This window comes from Dioscorea cayenensis, chromosome 17 (genome assembly GCF_009730915.1).
Source record: "Dioscorea cayenensis subsp. rotundata cultivar TDr96_F1 chromosome 17, TDr96_F1_v2_PseudoChromosome.rev07_lg8_w22 25.fasta, whole genome shotgun sequence".
NCBI lineage: Eukaryota > Viridiplantae > Streptophyta > Magnoliopsida > Dioscoreales > Dioscoreaceae > Dioscorea > Dioscorea cayenensis.
This window is the reverse complement of record NC_052487.1, coordinates 964,362-976,149: the sequence shown is the minus strand read 5'-3', so window position 1 is coordinate 976,149 and position 11,788 is coordinate 964,362. Positions and strand designations below refer to the sequence as shown.

General features: G+C 33.4%; 1 protein-coding gene and 2 long non-coding RNA genes across 4 annotated transcripts; 1 reads left to right on the top strand and 2 right to left on the bottom strand.

Moving 5' to 3' along the window:
* Positions 1–450: 450 nt before the first annotated feature.
* Positions 451–11,338, bottom strand: LOC120280612 (chalcone synthase 1-like). The gene is made up of 2 exons (XM_039287491.1): positions 11,072–11,338; positions 451–1,600 (listed from the first exon to the last, which is right to left on the bottom strand). Exons 1-2 carry the CDS (start codon positions 11,262–11,264, stop codon positions 594–596), a joined length of 1,200 nt encoding a protein of 399 aa, XP_039143425.1. The 5' UTR covers positions 11,265–11,338; the 3' UTR covers positions 451–593.
* On the top strand, positions 3,131–8,992 carry LOC120280613. 2 transcript variants are annotated; one of them, XR_005542366.1, is made up of 5 exons: positions 3,131–3,381; positions 4,313–4,412; positions 4,560–4,932; positions 5,013–5,110; positions 8,662–8,992. It is a non-coding gene; the product is annotated as an uncharacterized LOC120280613 (long non-coding RNA). The 2 variants fall into 2 exon arrangements; XR_005542365.1 differs by having other exon boundaries at positions 3,132–3,772.
* On the bottom strand, positions 6,946–7,790 carry LOC120280614. The gene is made up of 2 exons (XR_005542367.1): positions 7,692–7,790; positions 6,946–7,327 (listed from the first exon to the last, which is right to left on the bottom strand). It is a non-coding gene; the product is annotated as an uncharacterized LOC120280614 (long non-coding RNA).
* Positions 11,339–11,788: the final 450 nt, after the last annotated feature.

Here is an 11,788-nt window from a genome sequence, read left to right as displayed (position 1 = left end):
GTCCAAGTCCTTTTCAATAAATCTGTGGTTTATCCACATTTATTTCAAAATTGGTCCAAGCAACATTTCAAGAACAAGAACTTATTGTAATGATTTAAAATTATTATTTACTATATAGAAGCTTGACTTTGATTAATAATTTTATTAACCAATGATCTAGATAGAAGTAAACAAATTGATAACCTAATTATAATTATTCTCATAAAAACACATGCATGTCATGTGAGAAGCAGGACACAAGATATAACACACGCTAGCTACAAAACCATCTTCCAAGAGTATAATTCACTTACGTACGTACGTGAATATATATATATATATATTGAAATATACGAAATATATATACGTACGTGAATATAATAACTAAGTTTTACGTTAACATTTATAATTAATTCAAAACTTAATTCTGATAAACTTGAACCATGCATATTCATAAAAGACAACTTTATTTGTTTATAACTTTCACACAAATATTTGATTTATCAAACAAATAAGATCCTAGTTTATTTTCGTTCTTAACATAAACATAATTCATGGGATCATTTTGGTAGGACTAGATCTGGGTGCATGATAAATAAGTTGACGTTATTTAGCTAAGTATTAAGAGGGAGTGCAAAAAGGACAACGGTCTCCACAGTAATCCCAGGACCAAAACCATGGAGCACTCCATAGTCAAGGCCTTCTCCAAAAGTGCGCAAGCCATCAGCCATAGACCGCTTTCTCATCTCATCCATGATAAAGAAAACACTAGCGCTTGACATGTTACCAAACTCACTCAACATATGTCTTGTGGCTCTTAGCTTCTCAGGCTTCAGGTCTAACTGCTCTTCAATCTGATCCAAAATGGCCCGGCCTCCAGGATGAGTGACAAAGAACAAAGAGTTCCAGTCTGAGATCCCTAATGGTGAAAAAGCCTTCACAAGAGTCTTCTCTATGTGCATGCTCACACTAGTAGGCACTTGGTTATTTAACAAGAAAGTGAATCCTACTTCTCTCAAATGCCCTGTAATATGCTCTTCAGTCTCCGGAAGAATGTATTGGTGAGTGGCCACTAATTCAAAGAATGGGGTTTCAACCTCAGGGATGGGTTTGGCTCCAACGACTGCCGCGGCTGCGCCGTCGGCAAAGATGGCTTGTCCGACCATATTACCGAAGTTCTCGTTGTCCTCACTAGGGCCACGGAAGGAGATGACTGTCATCTCGGTGCATACTATAAGAACACGAGCGTTCTCATTGTTCTCGGCCAGGTCTTTGGCTATACGTAGCACGGTGCCACCAGCGAAGCATCCCTGCATGTAGAGCATGACACGTTTGGTGGATGGAGAGAGGCCGAGGAGCTTGATGATCCGGTAGTCAGCGCCAGGCAAGTCAACACCACCAGTGCTACAGTAGACGAGGTGAGTGATTTCAGAACGTGGACGTCCCCATTCCTCCAGAGCTTTGGTGGCTGCCTTTGCTCCCAGCTTTGGCACCTCTTCCACCATTATATCATGCCTGGTGTTCAGTGAAGAGTGATCCATGAAGGAGCAAAGGTTAGGGTTCTCCTTCAGCTTCTCTTCAGTCAGGAAGAAGTGTCTCTTTCTGATCATAGACTTCTCACCTTCATACATTAATGGTTTACTCACTACAAAAAAATTGCCATATACCGACACTTATCTATAGTGACGGTCAAATTTTATAGCTATAAACTGTTTTTACAAACAATACTTTAGAACTGTCAGAATAAATAAGATATCTACTGACGAATTTCGCTCCGTTAGTATAGTATTATTGTATTCTGACTTTTATCTATAGTGACGGTCAAATTCCGTAGCTATAGACTATTTTTACCAATAATACTAGATATTTACTAACGGATTTAGTTCTGTCAGTATAGCTATTATTGTATTATGCCTATTACCTATAGTGACGATCAAATTCCATAACTATATATATCTATAGTGATGATCGAGTCTGTAGTTTATAGATTTTTTTACTAATAATAATTTAAAAATTGTCAGAATAGAGAAAATATTTACTGACGAATTTTATACCAACACAATTTTTTGACTATCAGAATAAATCAAATATTTACAAATGCATATTCTTCCATTAGTATAGCTAATATCAATGCTTATCTATAATGACTGGGTCAAATTTTGTAGGTATAGACTATTTATACTAACGAAATTTTATAAACTCATTAGAAGAAATTAAACATTTAATGACACCTATTTTTCCTATTGGTATAAATATTGCTTATATTGATTATTATATATAGTGACTGGTCAAATTATTATGAACTATAAATGGTTCATCCTAATAAAAAAATTTATAAATATCGAATAAATTGGACATTCTGCTAATAGTTATGTTTAAAATATATGTAGTTATATTAAAAATATATTTTATTAAAATATATGAAAATAATTTTTTTAATTGTTATTTTTACTAATAATATTAATTATTATAAAAAGTTATGTTTTTAGACAATATATATTATATTTGTTTTTAAAAAAATTGAATGTGTTACATGTACAATTATTTTTAATAATTCATTAAAATTTATAAATCTAGTTATTTAACATCGAAAATTTACCCTAATCTTTTTAATGGTTTAACATATTAAAAAAATGTCTAAATAATTCTTCAACAACTCACTGTATATTAACATATTTATATATATATAAAAAAATCATCGCTGTCTTTCTCTCTCAACTTCTCTTTTTTTAAGAAAAAAAATAAATAAATTTTTTTCAAAAATTATTAAATGAATTTTTTTAACTCAATTATTGTTTTTTTCCAATATGGACAAAAGTATCAAAAGCACAAATACACCCCATCACAATCATGCACCGGAAAAAACCAAACTTTCAATTTTTTCGTAATGTCAATAACTTTATTGTTGAGTTAATCAAAAATATATTTTAGATGGATACATACCAAATTTAGAGATTAAATATATATATATATATAATTAATTCCATCATCATATATCCACCCTTTCACTTTGTACTCTTTTTGGATCTATTGACCAAATTGATGATAAAATTATTACTTTATGGAATCTCTGCCATTGATGATGCAGTTTAATTACAAATAGAAATTGCACATAATAATAATAATAATAAAAGACAATTGAAAGAAGTAGTACTTTGCCAGCACAAAGCTTGAAAACAGAACCAAAAATTTTGAAAGTTAAAAAATGAGGAGGGAGTTGGAAAATGGAATAGCAGAGGCAGAGAGGTAGGTGAGAGGACATTGTAAGTAATTCCTCTCTTTCTCTCTCTCTTTGTCATTTGATACCCCAAAAAGAGTTTCACATGCACCAATCAAAATCGGAATCAAGCGCGAACGAAGGTCTTCGGAAAACTCCGTCACGGCCGGACAATCAAAATCTAGGTATAAATCCTCATACTCCATTAGCTAGGGCATTTCTATCCGGTGAGAGTAGTGGTTTAGGGCAGTGAAGATGGAGATGAAGAGGCCGGTAGTGATGGTGGTTGAGGGATGGAGTGAGGAAGCCGGTAGTGATGGTTGTTGAGGGATGGAGAGAGAGAGAGAGAGAGCGAGAGAAAGATGGAGATGAGGAGGCCGGTAGTGATGGTGGTTAAGGGATGGAGTGAGGAGGCCGGTAGTGATGGTTGTTGAGGGATGGAGAGAGAGAGAGAGAGAGTGAGTGATGAGCGGTAGTGGGAAGACTGAGAGGACTTGGTTCGTTCTCGACCCCTGGTTCTTCCCGGCGCTCTCGGCTCTCTTGCTCCGCCCTCACCGCCCTCACGATCCCGCCAATGTAAGCCCTAAATCCCCGATCTCCTGATTGCTCTATCGGTGTTGATTCTCGACGTGTTTCTAGCCCTAGATCAACCGGTCTCGTCTTATCGATCCCCTTTTTTTGATGGGCTATGAATAGTGATGTTTCTTGCTGGATTTTTTTTATTTTTTTGAGTTTTTTTAGGTTGAATTTTTTTGTTGTTTTTGATTTGGATCTTGATTTTTTTCTTTTTCGGGGGTTTTTTTATCTTTTTGCCCTTCTTGGAGATTTTTCATGTGTTGCATAGGGGTTCTGTTCTCTCTCTTTTTAAAGATTGATTTTTAGTAATTGTGAAGATCTTGTAGCCTGGGGACTGGATTGTTTGGATTTGTTGAAAAAAATGGAAATTTTTTTAGGGCGTTTGGGATGGATTTTTGTTGTTGTGCTTGAAAATTTAGGGTTTCTGTTCGCTCCGGGTCATGGAGTGTCCTATGAATTGGTTGAGTTGTAGGCGTGGAATTGTTGTAGTGGTTTTCGTGCATTATGCGTTTAGACTTTGAAATTTAAACTGTATTGAAGGACGACCATGAGTGATGATGGAGAGAGGACGTGCCCCCTCTGTGCGGAGGAGATGGACCTCACTGACCAACAACTGAAACCTTGCAAATGTGGATATGAGGTGTGTAACTTGAACAGAACTTTGTTTTTGTTGTTTGGATAAAAATATCATACTCAGCCGAGTTAAATGCTGCCCCTCTTTTGTTATATTGACATTTAGTGTTTTGCAGTATGTGCTGAATCTTCTATTTTTCTGTGCAAACTCTAGTTCTCAATTCGACGGTGTTGTGCTCGATGTGGATAGTGGGGGTGTGCGGGAGCCAGTACAGCAGTGCTTGTGGGATTGTCAGGTGTTGGTTTTCAGGGAAGCACGCCTACTTGGAGGGGATTCCGACGAGTTGGGGAGCACACACGGCGTTGCTGGAGGAGTTGTAGGAGGAGTTTGGGTTTTTGAGGGTGAAGAGGGTGATGGTGGTTTGTAGGGTGGTGGCGGGGAGGGTGGCGCATGGCGCACTGCAGTGGTTTGACTGTGTATTGTATTTTATATATCAATTGCTTTAACTTTTGTTTGCAGATGTCTCAACCACAACTATAGTAGGACCTGGCCCAGTTATAGACTTTCTCAAATTGATTGGTCAAAAGTAAGTTGAAATTGGGTTAAATGCTGCTATTTGTTCTGATCTCAGCATTTTACCTAATGATCATTTTCCTGGATTGATAGGCAAAACGGATACTGAAGAATTTAAGGATAAAAGCTCCTTCTTCAAACACAGAGTATAGGATTGTTGGTTTGAGTGAACTGCCCTGCAATCATCAATTGTGAGTTGTTTACTAATGGAGTACCAGCATTTTTTTTCTTATTGTATAGGTGATTTCTATCAAGCTATCTAGTGATTTGAAGAATGTGGTAAGGATTATGACCAATTTGTGAATTGACTTTTTGCTAATATGGTAATGATATGTTGATTTTCTTAGATTTATTCTCTTCTTGTGTATTTTCTTAAGATTAAAATCTGTTGATACTGATGCTAGAAATGATGAACTTGTTTCATGCTTGACTTTTTGCTAATATGGTAATGATATGTTGTTTCATGCTTGATTTTCTTAGCTTCAACCATCCTTGTTGATGTCATGGTAGAATTATACCCACCTCTTCAACATTCCAATGATTAACAATACTGTTAAGAGAATATACTTGTCACAATATTTTAGTTTGGAGTAATTGGAAATTTTCATCCCAAGACAATCAAGCAACAGCATGTTGTCCAATGGATTTTTCCTAAACACAATGATTGGGAAACCAGAATTTTTATCAGACTGAAAAAGAAAGCACCAAAAAAACATGTCCTTTTTTTCCTTACTGTTCATCAAAGAATAACTTGTTGCATTAACTAAACAAAGAATGGTAGACTCAGACATATGAAGGACTGTCACTGATACCTCTTCAACACTCCATGATAATTAACAATACTGTAAGAGATTCTCCCTACTTGCATTACCTGGAGTTGTTGGAAACACAACAATGTAAATTGCTGGATGGATTTCCAAAGACAAATAATTGAGAAACTAGATTCTTATCAAGGACTTGAAGATTGTTTGAACTAAAGTGCACAATTTCTCAATTTCCACTTAAGTCCAATATACCAAACTGTTAAAAACATTTGAGTGCTTCTTATTGGAAATAAAGCCTCAAACATGCTTTTTCATGTTAATCCAAATCCACAGTTTGGTCGTAGTAGCAAAAAAACAGTTACTTTGGATAAGGGAGACATTCAAAAGTTGAATGGCCATTGATATTTCAGCTACTTTATCTTATGCTGAATTTTTGAAGAAATACAAGGGACTGGAATCTGTCTCATGGGATTATTAAGGACATTGTCATAGTGATGTTTTGAAATTCTATTTTCTTTCATGTAGTGACTTCATGTCAATACTATTTTACTTACACTTCTCTTTTGTGTAACAAACTATCATCAACCAGCTTTAGCGTGACATTTTGTGCTTTTTTTTTGTTGATGCTCTCCTTGTGGTTCCACCTTGCAAAGTTCTGGATGATTTTTTTTTCCTGAAAGAGAATGTTTCCTTTCTACCATGATTTACGTCTCTCTATATAAAAGTCAAATGCGTTTATCAGACACAACCATTCCAGTGATCCAGATTTGTGCATCTTGAAGAACTTTATCTGATATAGTGTCAGTCTCCATCAATTTTTTGGTTGGCCTTATCCCTTCGATTGGTTTCTTTTTGTATAATTAGAATTCTAATAATGCAACTAGAGGTGAAAAATCTAATTTCCCATTTGAACAATCAATATGTCTAATTCTACAATTGTGTTGGTGTTGTCCCTTCAAATGGGTCATTAAATGTGCCGAGAATCAATAGATAAAATGTTCGATTCTGATTAATGCTTCTCAAGTTGCAGATTTGATTAAGATGCCATTCTCTTAATCTTTGGAAATTCTTTCTTCTTGGTTCTCTATTTCTGTTTAACTAGTGTTCTTCGGTTTACATTCTTATTAAGAAGGATAGAAAACAGGTGTTCTTCAAACAATTTTAACCATTTTTTTTTTCTGCATTTTGTACTGTATGGTAATTGCCAACACCAAGTACACCTTTTATGTCCATCATCCATGACAAAGAGATTCAGAGGCTTATAGTAAAGGTTTAGTATTATTTAGTACATATGTTATGAAGTAGTATCCTTGTGTTCAAGTAATTTTATAGTGAAATTTCCAATGCTTGCCATGATTCATACAAATTCAGATTCCTTAGGCTCCACAGCACTGGTTTGAAGAGCATTAGAGTCTGAATTATTCTTTGGTATTTTTATCTGAAGAAGGTTCTCATCATCAATGTATGCCTCTATCTTCTTCCAATTCGCATCCTCTGGCAGCTCGATACGTCTAACATATCCATGCTCCCACCAGCGGCCTGCTTTCCAATCCATTGATTCAGATTCTCTGCCCCTCCATTGCCCGCTTATCTCAACAACCTTTCCCTTTTCACCAGCGATCTCAACCTCACATTTCTTTGTACCTAATCAAGAATCCATGGCATTTTTCAAGAGTTTATTTAGTATATAATTAAAGACAAACACTGCTTTTTTCTTCATTATCATAAATGACAAAACTTTCATATAATAATTAAAAGTAGCAAGTGCAAGTGATGGAACTATAAGAGCTAAGAGAGGGAATAACTGAGACTCGAATAACATATACAATGATGAAGCACATACCTATGGCTTTTAATCAGATGAACTAAGACTGAGAATAGTATATCATCTATCATGTTTTTAGCGTTTGATGCTATGATCAACAAGGTTGAATACAAAGATGGAAGAAGATATAATCCTTCTTATAACTTTTTTCTTTATCATGAGAAGAAGTTTACAAAGACTTACTTGGAAGTTCAGCTCTCAAGATATTGCTGAACACGCAAGTGTGTTTGTGGGTTCACAACATCAACAGAGCAACCACACATCATGTGCAGTATCTTTTAGGTTGGGTCACCTAAAAACCTAACACTCTTTGTATATTCATGCAGGCAAGGTTAAGTGTTGCATAAAAACAATTTTCTTCATCGTTCTTCTTTGAAGTAGATACTTGCATTCTTAAGTTAGGTAAGAATTCAATTTATAACTTGTCAACATGCAAACAAATATGTTAAGTTCATAGGAAAATTTGGAGGAAGAGATTTATTTCTAGTTTAAAAATTAATGTTTTCGATTTCTGATATCGATATTCATAGGAAAATTTGGTTCTTTGGGACTTTTGGTATCTCTATTGGTGTTTGTTTTTTTTTTTCTTGAAAGGAAGAGTGATATTTCTATTCCACAATGTCTTTGTTTCTGGTCTGGATTACTTGAATGGTGAATTTACTTATTTGTTTTTTTTTTTTTGTGTAGGAGAAATCTTATCTCTCCCGGTATTCTTTATTTCATGGTAACTGTTTTTTGTGATGGAATGGAGTATTTCTTTTAGATGGGTTGTTATGTGAATAGAAATTGAGTACTTTTCCTTGCTGATTAATTTTAGTTTTCACTGAAGGATGAGAAATGCTTGTATTTCAGAACTTAACATATTTGATTCTTGTACTTCTCCTCTCACAAATGTTTATATGAACTATTATGGTATCTCTCATGGCATTCTATTTTTTATGGTTTGTGATGGTTTTGTTGTGCAGTGTTTTTAAATAGATGGTAATGTGGAGAGAGAGATCATTTATTCTTAAAGTGTCAACAAAACCTTATAATAACTCTTCTATTATAGATGAACTGGATTTGATTCCATTGCATGTTCAACTTTTTTGCATATATGGTGAATTTTTGCAAGCTCTCAAATTTGAATGTTTATTTTATTCCTGCAAATCAGGTGATGAGACATCCAGAGACTGGGACAAAGCATGGTCAAGTTTCAGAAATAAAGGGAAGAAATCAGCAATGAGAAAAATTACCTCCCTCTAATGCTTGTTTGAGTTTTATTTTTCCACATGATTACTAGGATGTTCTGATCAATGCCTACATAGATTGTTCTTTTATGGATTAGAGTGTTTATGTTCGTTCGTTTGGTAGTTGACTTTGGATGCTTGTGAGCTTTTCTATAGAAGTGTATGGTTTTGTGTTCTGGTTCATCATCAGTCTTTTTGTAACTCTTTGGTAAATTGACCAGACTTTTTGATCTATATGCTTATTGCCTTTTGATATCTGTCCATGTTTCATTATTTAATTATTTTGGAGGTTGCTAATGGTGTTAGAACTGTGAATATGTGGTTTTATTTTTGTCTCTCTTGTATAAGTGCTTATTTTATAAATTAAATAATTGTATGAATATAATGATGATATTATGTGTCAGTAAAAAGACCATCATATCCATCACTAAAAGCTTTGAAAATTTATATTAAAATAGAGATATAGTGACGGTATTGTCTGTTAGTAAAAATTTATAAAACATTCATCCCATAGATGTATTGATGGTATTATCTGTCAGTAAAAACTTCTAAAATTTTTTCACTAAAGCTATACTGACGGTATTATTCGTCAATAAAAATTTTTAAAAATTTCAACATTATAGATATAATGACGGTATTATCCATCAATAAAAACTTTTAAAAACTTCATCCCTATAGCTATACTAACGATATTATCCGTCAGTAAAAACTTTTAGAATTATTTAAGAATAAGGATAAAGTGACGGACATTTATGTTAGTATAGGTTACAACAACATATTCTTTGCTGTCAGTATATGCCAATGGGATATTGCAACAGGCTTAATTTTTGTCAATATAAACCTATAGCGTCAAGGGATAATTTGACAAAAATTTTACTGTTGCAATAAAGTTTATGGCCGTCACTATAGCATGAATATGGCTATAGTGACAGAAAATGAGGTTTTAGTGACGGATTTTTGACTGTCACTATATAACAATTAGCTACTGATGATTGAGTGCCACCTTGCACGAATATCTATATATATATATATATATCTTTATCTCTTAGAAATGACGAGAAAATTATATAAACAAATTTGTCAAATTATTTTTCAAGACCCTGAGAAGATCTCCACTTCTATAACTTTTTATGTATATATACACAAAAAAAGTCCTTGAAAAATCCCCAAGCAAAATATTTAAAAATCCTTATTTTGTATCTATCTGATATTAATTAGATAAATTTTTTATAAACATAATAGTAAGTTATATCATATCATTTATTAATATTAATATTTTATTTTTCTAATATTGTAGATATTCAAAAATTACCAATCTAAAAGAGTATAATAGAAATCTTAATACATTTATACGCGCACATGTTTATCTAAAAAAAATCATATTTATATAGAACCCTACAAATAATTATTAAATACATTATTTAGATGAAATTAAGATTTTATTTTATTTTATTTTTGAAAAAGTGGATAAACTACAATCATTAAAGAAAAAAAAAAATCTAGACCAAATAAAACAACATAACCTACAAGAGGTGAAAATTGAAGTCACCAACGAAAAAGCAAAAAGGAGCCACCATAGGTGGTCACAACATTGAAACAAAAAACACAAACCCTAGAGGGGGAGGCCTCCAGGGAAGGACAACATTGGAGCCACCAACGAAAAAGCAAAAAAGAACCACCAGGTCTTACCATTGTTTGTTTGAATCCGGAATTGAACAAAAATCGTTATTGTTTCAACCTAACAAAAACTCTATTTATTCTTTTAGTTCAATAATTTTTTTTTATATATTTTGATTAATTTTTTATATTATTCCATGTATATATACATTAATAACACAATATATTATAAAAAATAAAACATAATTAGAAATTTAAAAAGAATAAATTGATAAATTACTTACAAATTATAATTTTTAAGAAAACTAAATTTCAAAACAAATTTAGAAGACATGTAAGATCTTTGTTGAACAAGATTTGTAACGGTCTTTTAAAGATGAATATTTTGTCAAACAATCTTTTTTTAATATTTTTTGTAAAATTTTGTCAAACAGTCTTTTTTTTTTTAAATATTTTTTTCTAAAATTTTATCCTATAAATACCCATCTCATCCAGTTTGAAGGTTTACAAAATTAGAATCGCTGGTTTGGAATTGGAATAACCGAGGCCAACAAACATTTCTAAAAACAAAAAATTAAAAACAATTTTTTTAAACAAATGGAAATGAAAAATAAAAATATGGAACACTTTTACCAAATAATGATCATAAGAATACACACACACACACACACACACACACACACACACACACTTATATATATATATATATATACTTACAGACACGCTTGAATTTTTCTTTGAGCTCAACCTTGTCTTCATTGTTGGTGACTCTGAAGTAGTAATCAGCAAAGGTATCCTGATATACAACATTTGGAGGGTTGGCGGTGCCAATAGCTAGCAAGCTAGCCAGGCCATCAGCCTTGTTTCCCTTGTGATGATCATCAGATACAGCACCATTAAGGCTCCCCATTTATTGATCTTTTAATTGCTATATAGTACTATCAAGATATTGCAAACCTAGTTCACAAGCACTAGCTTCTGGTCTGCAACTCTTAAGTTTTAAGTGTGATGAAATAGCTCCTTCTCTGGTACTACCCTTTATATAGATATCTATAGAGGCCTGAAACTGTTGAGTCTTTGGTAAGGTTGACTGTCCCTTTCTATTGTAAATTTTCCAATGAAGGAATGATCCACTAGTCCTTTTCAAACTTGCCCATTTTATCACATAATCCATATACGATCTTGCCAAAGACGGCATTAATGGTTTATATTTTACTTCTTTTTATTTATTTATGTATTTATTTATTGAAAAAAATTACAATTTACCCTTACCTTTCACCTTCTCAACTCTTTCACTGGTCAGCTCACCCGTGTCCAACAAGCTTGACCCTCATCCTCACCAACTTATCTCATATGTACTCTAAAAGCCTAGTGAGCTTGACCATGAATTATCATTTGGGCATAGAGTGCACGGTAAGGCAAGCTCATCGTGGT

Excerpts from the sequence above, each read along its gene's own strand:
- LOC120280612 (XM_039287491.1), bottom strand. The coding sequence starts at position 11,264 with ATGGGGAGCCTTAATGGTGCTGTATCTGATGATCATCACAAGGGAAAC. Across the intron at positions 1,601-11,071 it reads AGAAAAATTCAAGCGTGTCT|GTGAGAAGTCTATGATCAGA; the intron begins GTAAGTATATAT and ends TAATGTATGAAG.